This window comes from Trichomycterus rosablanca, chromosome 20, assembly GCF_030014385.1.
Source record: "Trichomycterus rosablanca isolate fTriRos1 chromosome 20, fTriRos1.hap1, whole genome shotgun sequence".
NCBI lineage: Eukaryota > Metazoa > Chordata > Actinopteri > Siluriformes > Trichomycteridae > Trichomycterus > Trichomycterus rosablanca.
In genome coordinates this window covers 9,814,118-9,826,642 of record NC_086007.1, presented here as the reverse complement: position 1 = coordinate 9,826,642, position 12,525 = coordinate 9,814,118, and the positions used below count along the sequence as shown (strand labels likewise).

The 12,525-nt window shown below is 38.1% G+C and overlaps 1 protein-coding gene across 1 annotated transcript; it reads right to left on the bottom strand.

Moving 5' to 3' along the window:
• Positions 1-1,811: 1,811 nt before the first annotated feature.
• rab30 (RAB30, member RAS oncogene family) lies at positions 1,812-11,010 on the bottom strand. The gene is made up of 5 exons (XM_063016362.1): positions 10,883-11,010; positions 7,180-7,278; positions 6,947-7,030; positions 5,696-5,879; positions 1,812-2,457 (listed from the first exon to the last, which is right to left on the bottom strand). Exons 2-5 carry the CDS (start codon positions 7,264-7,266, stop codon positions 2,207-2,209), a joined length of 606 nt encoding a protein of 201 aa, XP_062872432.1. The 5' UTR covers positions 7,267-7,278; positions 10,883-11,010; the 3' UTR covers positions 1,812-2,206.
• Between the last annotated feature and the right edge of the window lie 1,515 nt (positions 11,011-12,525).

The window sequence follows — 12,525 nt, the reverse complement described above, 5'->3', positions numbered from 1 at the left end:
CAATATGGGGAAATGAAATGTTTTTTTCTGGGAAAGTTTAGAAAGCTAAGAATGTCTAAGAACAAAAGTATTAAACCTTTCCAATTTTTACTGTATATACAGAAAAATAGATAACATAACCATCACTAGTATCAGTTATATAGGCTTGGGAACATTATGCATTGTTAACTTCATCTTTTTTTCTGTAACATACACTGAACTTTGTTGCCTAGGCTCTGTACTTTAAATCACTATATTTCTAATTGAAACAGTTACTGTTAGATTAATATGCAGAGAATCAACTCTGATTACGCATTCCAGTTATTCCAGCATAGCAAAACAATATTAGTACATTTATTAATTTATTTTTACTAACCACCTCTTCTTAAGCAGAGTCACGGTGGGTTTGCTGCAACCTGGAAACAATGACTACAAGGCGGGAACACAATGCACAGGATGTCAGTCATACAACCAATAAAATAATATTATTAGTAGCAGTCACAATTTAAACTAAGTCACTTTTAGTACACACAGTCATGGATTAACGTCCATGCTTCTCAAATCATTAAGGATCATGACTAGTTCTGCTATTCCAGGGGTGTCCAAACTTTTTTTGTTGGCTGCCAGATAGAGTAAAAATATGCAAACACGGACCACAGACTTTTTTTGTAATAAAACAAATTAAAATGTAATAGACCTATCTGATTACTAACAATTACACTTGATTTTACTTTGAGTGACTAATTATCTATCTTTAACAGTGTTGTGTAAATTAAGATTTTGCCCATTTCACTCACCAGTTGATAATACTAATAGGAGAAATTTTATACTTCTTTAAATGAAACATACTCACTTCCCTATGTGTATAGATTTTTCCAGCGCACCTATTAACCAATGTTAATGTTTTGAGTTGGGGGAAAGAAGATGGGGAGCGTTTTAGATTTGTTTTATGCGATAGTGACACCAAGAGTTTAAGCAGTTAAAGCAGTTTTTTTTAAAACCTGTTTTAATTTTATCTCTAAAATACCTTGTGAGCCGTTTCAAGAATGGTAATGGGCCGCAGTTTGGACATCCCAGGCTTATTCTATCCTTCTCCAGTGCGTTCTGTCTTCCTAACAATGTAGAACGCAGTTTAACAGTATAATAACCATGCCACTGATGTTTCAGCTGCATGATGGTTTGCTTTGTTTGCAATGACAGTTAGTACTGCACATGCAAATGCCAGTCAAATCCAGAATCAAATCCACACAAAACTTCAGTCTTCAGTCGTGATTCATGAGCTTGAACTAACAATGTAGCACGGCTTGCCTATTAACAAATAACTCAATGGTTTAGTCGTTTTTGTTTTGGGCCCATATACACATGACTACACATAAAAAGCAGGTTAATTCCAACATAGTATAGGCAATATATACATTAGCATATTTGAATTAAAGCTGACACAGTGTATGTGGATGCTGTAGTACAGAGCCTTAAGATTAATCTGGGTTACCGTTAAACACATATGATTTGCAGTGTATTTAAATATTTGTACAGGCCTAATTAAGTGTAACTGATTACGTACAACACCTATTTTCTAAAGCACTAATAACTAAATCAATAACTAAAATGTATTGGGGAAAAAGATAAATCTAATCCTAAAAATAGCTGAATTTGAGTTCAGCACTGTCATAGTCTCAATTGTTTGTAGTAAACAAATTGAAACTGGATGAATAAAACATTATTTTGAGCAAAAATTGTAAACAAGAATTGACCTGTTAAAAGAATCCTCAGTCAATATTTTCTCTATTGCTTGAGATTAACTATTTCTAGCATAATTCACTATTCCCAGGCCAACCATGTTGTAGAAGTGCTAATAATGTTGGATGCACAATCTCTGTGATTTCAAAACCTTCTGGTGGTGAGGAAAAACCTTGAATATTAAAAATGGAAAAAGACAACCTGTGTTTGTGTATTGTTTATGTGCTGAAGTGCATAAAAATCTTATCCTTAAAACCGCCTAGCAGGACTCTGGAGCCTGGGTTTCCCTTGGTGACAGCAGCAAACTCTTCTTTTGTCACTCTAGTGGTACAGTGATTAGTTTTAAAAATCTGCAAGGGTTCACATAAGGGTTAAAGAAGCATCCAAGACCAGATGGTGACAAATAGAGGACATCAATAGAATCCACTATTTGATACACTTCATGGAGAGAGACCAGCACCTTTAGCCAAATTTGCAGCATAGTCCACTAGTTAATGCTGCAGCAGCTCAGGTAATTAATGTTCTTGCCTTCTCCAGGCATAGGTGCAGCCTCATTGTTGTCTAGAGTGTTTTGCTTGGCCTCACGGATCAGTTCGCAGGCCAGATCCAAGAAGAGTTTTTCCACGTTGTCTGATTCTTTGGCGGACGTCTCTAGATAGAGCATGCTCTGCGCCTCAGCAAATTCCTCCGCTCTCTCTCTGTGCACCTCACGCTTTTCAGCCAGATCTATCTTATTCCCTGTTGACGAGAGAACAAAGCTGATTAGTGACGTTAAGAACATAAGTCACACAGAAGACGTGCTTAAATAAGTCCAGGTGGTGGAAAAAGATAAATAAGTTTCTGGCAGTGACTTGACTTTTCGGGAGGTCCACGTATTCACAATGTCATTTTTAAAATCTAATTTTACCCTAACTTCCCAACTTTCCAAAATGTGATTTGGGTCATTGTTTTGTTAAAACACCCACTTGTGTTCAAGATTCAATCTACTTGCTTGATGATTTGAGGTAATGCTTAAGAATTGTGAATTGCTTTTTATTATTCCACCCACTTTCTGCCTCTCTGTGTACCTCTCTCTGTAAGCAGCTGTATGTATATTTTGACCAGAGGGTTCTGGTCATGTTTTTAGAACACTTAAAATAAACAAATCAAATTCATAAAGTGTATTCTTAATTTAGGTGTTTATCAATCAATGACATAAAATGTCATTTTATGGTGCCCAGGTGGCACACCAGCGCGAAGATTCTGAACGCCTTGGTTCAAAACTCGCGTTGCCACCTGTCAGCTGGGTGCCATCTAGTGGGCATAATTGGCAGTGCCTGTAGGGAGGGATGACCGGATTGTGTGGATGGGGTCTTCAAACGCTGTGTAAGGACCCTGATTGGCAGATAAAGGCGCCTGTGCAGAGTGCACTGGTGGAAAAGGGTTCCGCAAAAGGGCTGTGCGCTGGTCGGAGGAGGCATGAGCAGCAATATACCCTCCTCAACTGCTATAAATCAGGGATCCCCAGCAGCAGACTACACTAAATTGAGAGAAAATGGGGGGAAAAAATTCATGTTATGCTTCTAACTGTGTGGCAAAGGTTTTGACAAGGTCTTTTCCAGTTCTAACTGAAAAGGCCAGAAAAAACAAGGTTTGATGGGTTTGGTCTGGAGGAACAGCAGTGGCCTGTGAGTTCTGATGTCAACCCTTCTTGACAACTTTAAGATGAATGGAAACATTAACTGAGAGCCAGGCCTTTTCATTTAACATCAGCCTGACCTGACTAATGCTCCTTTGAGTAAAGGCGCACAAATTCTCTAAAGATATCCTTCAAAATCTTGTGAAAAGGCTTTGCAGAAGAGTGATGGATGTTATAGGTACAATGGACAGTGGGGAGATCATATACATACAACAAGTACATGGTCAGGTGTCCACATACTTGTGGGCTCTAATCATTTAGACATGGAAATAAAACAGTTGCAGTAAATCATTGCCATCTCAAGTCTGCAATGATAAAGACCTTACATGTGTATGTAAACATTTAACCTCAACTCTACTTTTGAACATCTGCGCTTTCTCATTAGTGCACTGCTCCAGCAAACTAGCACTAACAAAGTCTGAGGTCTAAATAGAAGAAAACACCTGGGTCTGTAAAGACACTGAGTTCAATTCCTTAATTGTTCCCAGTCATTGAGCAATGAGAGCAGTGAACACCTTATAAAACAGTGATTGCATGCTTTCTTTTTGTTTACAGCTTCAAGCTAGATGTCTGTCTGAGTTCCGTCGGAATGTTTCCTAACATGTGCTTGTTCATAAACAGCAAGAGTTCATGTTCTCCTCAATATAAACAAGATTAAGGTTTTGGAGAGGCCCAATCAAATGTATGACTAGAATCCAAAACAGACAAATCTGATGAGACCTAAAACAAACAGTTTACGCCGATCAGCCATAACATAAAAACCACCTTGTTTCTACACTCACTGTCCATTTTATCAGCTCCTCTTACCATATAGAAGCACTTTGTAGTTCTACAATTACTGACTGTAGTCCATCTGTTTCTCTGCATGCAGTGTTAGCCCCCTTTCATGCTGTTCTTCAATGGTCAGGCCTCTCCCAGGACCACCACAGAGCAGCTATTATTTGGGTGGTGGATCATTCTTAGCACTGCAGTGGCACTGACATGGTGGTGGTGTGTTAGTGTGTGTTGTGCTGGTATGAGTGGATAAGACACAGCAATGCTGATGGAGATTTTAAACACCTCACTGTCACTGCTGGACTGAGAATAGTCCACCAACCAAAAATATCCAGCCAACAGCGCCCTGTGGGCTGCGTCCTGTGACCACTGATGAAGGTCTAGAAGATGACCAAGTTAAACATCAGCAATAGATGAGCAATCGTCTCTGACTTTACATCTACCTAGGTGACCAACTAGGTAGGAGTGTCTAATAGAGTGGACAGTGAGCGGACACTGTATTTAAAAACTCCAGCAGCGCTGCTGTGTCTGATCCACTCATACCAGCACAACACACACTAACACACCACCACCATGCCATTGTCACTGCAGTGCTGAGAATGATCCACCACCTAAATAATACCTGCTCTGTGGGGGTCCTGACCATTAAAGAACAGGCTGAAAGCAGGCTAAAAAGGTATGTAGAGAAACAGATAGACTACAGTCAGTAATTGTAGAACTACAAAGTGCTTCTATATGGTAAGTGGAGCTGATAAAATGGATAGTGAGTGTAGAAACAAGGAGGTGGTTTTAATGTTATGGCTAAACAGTGTATGTCCAAAACAAAATCTAGTATGATGTCAGAAAGCAAGTTTTCACATAGACCTGCATTCTAAAATGCTGTAATTGCAATATTATAATGGGAAATATGCCCCCCCCAATATTCAGATATGATTCAAATGTTACACCCCCACCCCCACCATATAATGATTAAAAAACTATAAATAAACAGATCACACTCACTAGCTTTGCATAATGTTAGGATCTGCCAGTGTTCCCATCATTGTTGATATGGCAGGAATGTTTTAGAATGGCAGGAAACACACTCCCCCATCCTCAATATTCAGATATACTTAAAATGCCCCACCCCCCAATATAATGTGTTCATTTCGTGGCCTTGCCCAATTTAGGCCTCTTACATTTTTGTTAATAACAAATAAAGCACAAATTTCCTTCATGGTGGCCTCCACTAATCAGCCTTTCTAGTATTGTAAGTCACTTGATCGGTGTCTTGGATCACTGGCTCAGATTCCTGTTCCTGAGAATTAAAGCTCCCCAGAAACTGAAGATGGCAGCAAATAGGAGCCATACATCCTGGTAAACACTTTGCTAACGTGCAAACACAACTTAAATGAATAGGGTCACTGAATGTTGTCTTAATATGGTTAACCTCCATAGTAAATCTTACTAATACAATAATAAAGCACTTTCAGTTAATGAAGTGTTCTTCATAACACCGGACTTGTAATTGATTTAAATACTTACCAACTAGGATGGTCACAACTTGATTGTTGGCATATTGCTCAATCTCCCGCAGCCACTCTGGAAGGCAGCGAAAGGAGTCTTCACAAGTGATGTCATAGGTAAGGATAAGGGCATTGGCACTGCGGTAGTAACTCTGCGTGATGGAGCGAAATCTTTCCTGACCCGCCGTGTCCCAGATCTGAAGCTGCACAAATCAGAAAATCAATCAATGCAGCCATTTATTAGTTAAACCAGAAACCATGTGTGCCCTAAACCCAATTTCTACTGCATTTGCCAATATGAAAGTGGACTAAAATGGAAAGTGGGAGAAAAAGGACAGTTTGTATTTAAACAGTATAGCAACTGCAGACTGGAATAGAACAGCTACAGTACTGTGAAAAAGTATTTGCCCCCATCAGATTTTATCTATTTTCACTCATTTGTCACATTTAAATGTTTCAGATTTCCAATTAATTTTATAGACAAGAGTGAACACAAAATACAGCCTCGGATCATTACATTTAATGAAAGATTTTATATAAAACCCAGTCCCCCATGCTCAATAGCAGATTGTGCTTATCTTGGCAGTAACAACTGCTATAAAATGTTCTCAGTAACTTGCGATGAGTTATTTACATCGCTGAGGAAGAATTTTGGCTCACTCTCCATTGCGGATTTGTTTTAATTTGGCTACATTAGAGGGTTTTCGAGCATAAACCGCCTGATTAAGGTCCTGCCACAGCATCTCAATGGGATTCAAGTCCGGACTTTAAGTTTGCCACTACAAAACCTTAGGTTTGTTTGTTGTTTTAGCCATTCCGAGATGGACTTGCTTGTGTGCTTCAGATCATTGTCCCGCTGCATAACCCAACAACCCAACAGTTGTTCAAGTCCTGCAGAAGCAATGCAGCCCCAGCCCATCACACTACCACCACCAGGTTTGACTGTTGGTATGATGCTTTAAAGGTGGAATGCAGTGTTAGCTTTATACCAGATGTAATGGGAACCATGTCTTCCAAATTCCACTCCACAGAATATTATCCCAAATGATAGAGGTTTGCATTTATAAAATAAAATAGAGTAAACTTAAAATATTCAGCTGTATTAATTTAGATGCTGAGATTCAGCATTTATATAATATAATCTATTATCACTGCTCTTGGTATCACCATAAAACATACTGGTCAATCACTAATATTTAACATAATAAATAATGTAAATCCTGAACATGATCAATTCATGTAAGAATTCTACAAGAGTATCCATACACACCTTTACTTTGACCCCTTTTATTTCCACCGTTTTTATCATGAAATCAACCCCGATAGTGGCACCTTGTCCAGGTGGAAACAGACCCTAGAACCATCAAATGAAACAGAAAAATACCACACTTTAAGTAGCAATAGTTAGTAGCTGGGTGCTTGGACTGCCTAAGCTAATCAGTCTTAATCTAAAACAGCATTGTTTATCTAGAAAAGTCAGTGGAAATATATAAGAGGACAGACCTGAGTGAAGCGTCGGACAAGGCAGGTTTTGCCCACTCCTGCATTTCCTATTAGCACTATTTTAAAGAGGTAATCATAATCCTCCATGATCACACCAGGCTGAGAAGTGAACACAGATAAATGTGTATTAAAATAGCATCTTTGCATCCCATATTTCATTTTGACATTAAATTTAATATATTAGACTTATACATGTACTGACATTATTTATACTGTTATTTAATCTTGGCCTAAAATGCTGAATTGCTATTGTTTGGCCTTATTTTTGGTCTGATCCACTTTGGTATTTTATGCTGGGACCATACATGATGTTGACTTAGACGACACAGGTATGCAAATAAAACAACTAATAAAACTGACTGCAATCACATCTGATGATGCTTAACATTCCTTGCCTGTACAGAATGAGCTTGGTAACTGTTTAAGGTGTTGCTTGGCTCCGTAGCTTTTTCTGTTTACAAGGTGTTTAACAGTTTGTCCCTCAGAACTTTAGAAAGCTCTATTATACCTTCCCCATTATGGCTACATGATGGTTTATTATTTGTTTTCCCCAACTGGCCTAAAATAGTTCATCTGAATCAAATTTCACATATTTTTAACATATGTTGGTTGACACAACGTAAAGAAAGAACATGCTTTGAAATGATGCAGTGACGACTTGGTTCTGGGTATCAGTCAATAGTCAATGCTTTGATAATGATTTAAAATAAAAGTTGAAGCAAGACATCTTTTATCAGCCTTGTAAATTTTTTAAACATAACATCATTTAACACATCATTTAGCATTTTCCTCTGCTCTATTGCTTTTCCTAATTGTGGAGAGTTTGTAGACACTATGTGAAAGTCTTATTACATTATTACTAATAGAGATGGGACGATCGGGGTTTTTGGCACCGATTCCGATCTGCGATCTCCTTTCAGGGACATCGGCCGAAAGCCGATTGCGATCGGGGGTGGGGGGGGGTGGGGGGAGTTAGCAGTAAATAAAATAAATAAACTTAAAAAGAGCCTCACAGTGAAGATAAACCGGAGCAGCGTGTGTGTGTGTGTGTGTGTGCGCCTTTAGAAGAGACGCTTTGTTCACAGTATCGCTATAAGTGATTCATTGATTCACAAGTCATTTTTCACGAAGCGGAAGTTTCTCTTCTCAGTTATCTCTCCATGTTTACTGTTATTAATTAAATGTCGTGGTTTTAAATAAACACCAGCTACTACAGAACATTCTGTGTGACTCTCTTACATTAAAAAGCTTCATTAAAAAGCTTAATTAAACTGCTATTACCACAGATCTGTAACCGACCGTCAGACTCGTTCCGTCTAAGGAGCTAAAAGTTCAGCAGATGATCTTGAACTAACGAATTTGGTAATGAATAAACTTTTGCCTCTGATTGGCTCTGTAACGTTTTCTGTTCTCATCTACATCACAAGTAAGAACCGCTTACGATTTACCAAAGTGAACCAGGAGTTTATATAACGTGCTGATAGAATCGACTCAGATGTGACCGGGTTGAATTATCTTTTTAAAGTAAATATTACAATCAGCAAAATTACATCGTATGTATGATGCACAATGTTAATGATGTTATTTTAGGTCATGAAGAGCTTTCACTGTGGTTTCTGTACGATGGTTGATGAATGGTGATGTGATGGTTGGCGCGTCGTAGCTCAAAGTCTGGATCAATCCACTAAGCTGTTAACTTAACATGATCTTTATATATCACACGATCAGATCGGCTACTTTTAGGAAATATCGCCGATCGCCGATAGCATATTTTGATAAAAAAATCGGCCGATACCGATTCATAGCCGATCGATCGTCCCATCTCTAATTACTAATATTATTACACTTTAAATATACTATAGGTTTTTTTTCTATGTTGTATTGCTGGCACTGTATTAACAAATATAACTATTGTTATTTAACTATAGTTGTTGTTAACATATAACTATATTGTTATACTATTGTTATCATTTTTAATGTATTTTCTGGATGTCATTATCAAATTAGTATCACGGTAGCCTGCTAACTGATTTGGGAATGAAAAATGGGATGAGGGCATGCTTAGATTTTAGAACTCTAAAAATGGACATTCTTGTGCTTTGTGTTTACAATAATAACCTAGAATGACTGACTGAAAAATGTTAAATTTTATGAGACAAGTTACACCCGCTGGAAGTTGAGCTTAAAGAAACAGACATTGAAAGTTTAACTAGTGCCCTACTAGTGATATATTCACACACTATTAAATTCAATTCAGACTGTGGTTTGGGATTCAGCCATTAAATCACTTGTATGTGCTGTGTAAACAAAGCCACCTTTCACAACCAAAAATGTGAGTTCTCATGGCTTAAAAGTGACAAGAAAACAAAAACGTGTGACATCATATCTTGCAAGTGTAAAGAATGCAATTTTTGCACTAAATTATTTAGTTTTAAAAATTTTTATTAAAAATACCTGTACAGGAGGTTAATGTAAACAATAAAGTGTGTGTCTCTGCAGATCACAAACAAGATGATAGAGAACATAAACGGATGAGGTAATTACAATATGAACAATAGAACTTGTATAGAAGCTTTTCCCATTTAAAAGGATGCAACAGTTTAACAGTATTATGGAACACCTTCCAGAGAACTGAATGAAATGGTAAGCCTATTTCTGAAACATTTAAAACATTGCTAACTAAACTTGGAGACAACATTTTTCTTATGTTATGGGTGAACTCCTTCTGCATTTAGAGGGAGAGGTTTTAGAAAGCCTGTGGACTGAGTCACACTGGTTCTCAGCAGTATTAATAGACAACTTTTCTAAAAACATCCCTCAGACCTAAACTTAGTTGAGATCATGGATGGTTCGGTGAGGTTATGAATCATAAAAGTACTGTGATATTTTTTCAGTACTGCCCAACCCTGTCTGATGAAACTGTGCTGTAACAGAACTTACATGTTTAACATTCTATTATTATGAATATTATTATTATTACATTTCACATGATACTTAAAGAATCTGGAGTAAATAAAAGGCCTGTCACACCATTCTTATTTAATGAAATTATACATGTTTCCTAGAAGCAGATCTAATCTATCAAATTAAATGGTTCATTGTGTGTTTTTTCTTTCTAAGTGCAGTGTTGCCATGAGCTGAGGATCTAGTGCATGTGTGTAAATGGTGCGTTGCCAAGGCCTATGGGAGGATGCTGAGAGGACTGCAATAAAGAATCAAGCCTGATAAAGGACAGGGGGCCTACCATAGTTTGCCAAACCAAGTCACACATACACACATACCTCTGCTCAGCAGTGCAATAAGCATTGGTCGGTTAAACCAATAAAATGTATCCATGAGCATAAATTAAAAATGCACTTGCAGAATAGAACTGGGTAAACAATGAATGCATGAAATGTAACTGCAGTACTATTGAGCAGTGATTTTCCTGCAACAGTGTACACCTACACAGAACTGGAAACCATCCTCAGATTGCCTCATTAAGCTACGTGAGCCAACATTTAAACGGACTATGCTTTGCATTTTTTAGGCATGACTTTTTGTGCTATTTGCCTTGTAAACCATATGATTCTTTTCAGTCTACAGAGGACACAACACAACACAACAGGCAGCCCGCTATTCTGCTAGCATCTGTTACTTCAATAATAATGCATCTATGATCTGGGTAATTATTAGACTCGACATTGTTATTAAATGGTATTACCTGAAACAGGGGCTTTACCCCGGCCGCTTTATCATTCCATAAGCATGCAATCTGAACCAACGGGACTCGAAGCAGACGTCTATAGCAGTCTTGTCTTCCCTCAGTCTGGATTTTCTGCGCTCCCTGATTTCACAGTTTCCTTCGTTTTTTACAATGACATCATAGCTCTCCGCTTAAGACCCGAGCCCCAGCTCAGAGGAACGGGAAAGAGAGCCCGGTGCATTATGGGAGTTGTAGTTTGTTTTTACTTGCAACCGTTCAGCCCAGATGAATTCCAGACAAAAACATAAATAAGCCCAGCCCCGGTTCTGGACTGCTTTGCTTGGGGGGGGGCAGTAAAACCTAATGAGGGGGCATGTTGATAGTCATGTTTTTGAAGCCAGAAATATATTCAAGGCTTGATTTGTGCATGAATGATGACAGCCAAGCTATTGATACTGGCTTAAAGTGATGTATGAGGTAAAGAAATAAAAATGCATGTTTTCGAACTTAAACTTAAAACACAATGATTAAAAAATACATGTTGATTATGTAAATGGAGAAAAAAGATTATCTAATTGTATTTCATTTTAATACGCCCCCTTAATTAAATTGCCATTACTAATAGAACAACTCTATTTCTTGAAAGGCTTTAATACAAATTTAAGTCAAAGCTGACAAATGTACCTACACACAGACTGAGAATATTCAAACGTGGAAATAGGAATGAGTGAGAATATTTATATTATTGGGAAATTAAAATATAAAGAAAACAAAAGAATACTAATTCTGTAAAAAAAAAGTGTTTACCAGTATACCTGCCTCTCGCTCACACTAACAGAACATATACTGCCGAACTGAACTGTTTGGGGCAGTCTGCCGATTTTTATATGACTCAAAGAGCCAATCAGGAATAAGCAAGGAAATATCTTCACACTGTAAAACAAAATGCATTTTTGTGATTGGTTCAGAGATAATTTTAAAAATAGCCGTTGCTTGCATTGTGCTTGGGGGGGCAAAGACACAATTTGGGGGGGCAAAGACACAATTTGGGGGGGCAATGCCCCCCTCAGCCCCCCCCTAGCGCCGGCCCTGAATAAGCCTAAATAAAATGTCGTTAAACCAACATGACTTAATTAATAAAGTGATATCTAGTCTTTAGGCTAATCTTACAAAAACTAGTCGGTGATATAGTTTCATTTATATTTACTACTTTAATATTAGAGGTGGAAAGAGTACATTTACATTTTCAGCATTTAGCAGACGCTTTTATCCAAAGCGACTTACACAATGAGCGGAACACGATGAGCAATTGAGGGTTAAGGGCCTTGCTCAGGGACCCAACAGTGGCAACTTGGTGGTGGCGGGGCTTGAACCGGCAACCATCTGTTTACTAGTCCAGTACCTTAACCACTGAGCTATCACTGGCCCTAGAATATTGTACTCAAGTAAAAGTAATACACAGGGCTCTCAAGTTTTCAAGTTTGCTTGGAGTGAGATGGTGGGTGGGGTGGGGGTGTGCGGTCCCTCCCAGTGTCCCATCAGCATAAACACAATTTGCCTCAAATGGGCCCCTTGAACAGCAGTGGTCATTGTCATTGTTACACTAAATTCTGTAATATTAAATAAATTGTTTTAGCTATGCCTTTCTAAACAAACAAACA

Coding starts and splice junctions, on each gene's coding strand:
- rab30 (XM_063016362.1), bottom strand. CDS start 7,266: ATGGAGGATTATGATTACCTCTTTAAAATAGTGCTAATAGGAAATGCA. Junction 5,880..6,946: donor TAAAAGGGGTCAAAGTAAAG/GTGTGTATGGAT, acceptor TGATTTGTGCAG/CTTCAGATCTGGGACACGGC. Junction 2,458..5,695: donor AGTTGTGACCATCCTAGTTG/GTAAGTATTTAA, acceptor TCTCGTCAACAG/GGAATAAGATAGATCTGGCT.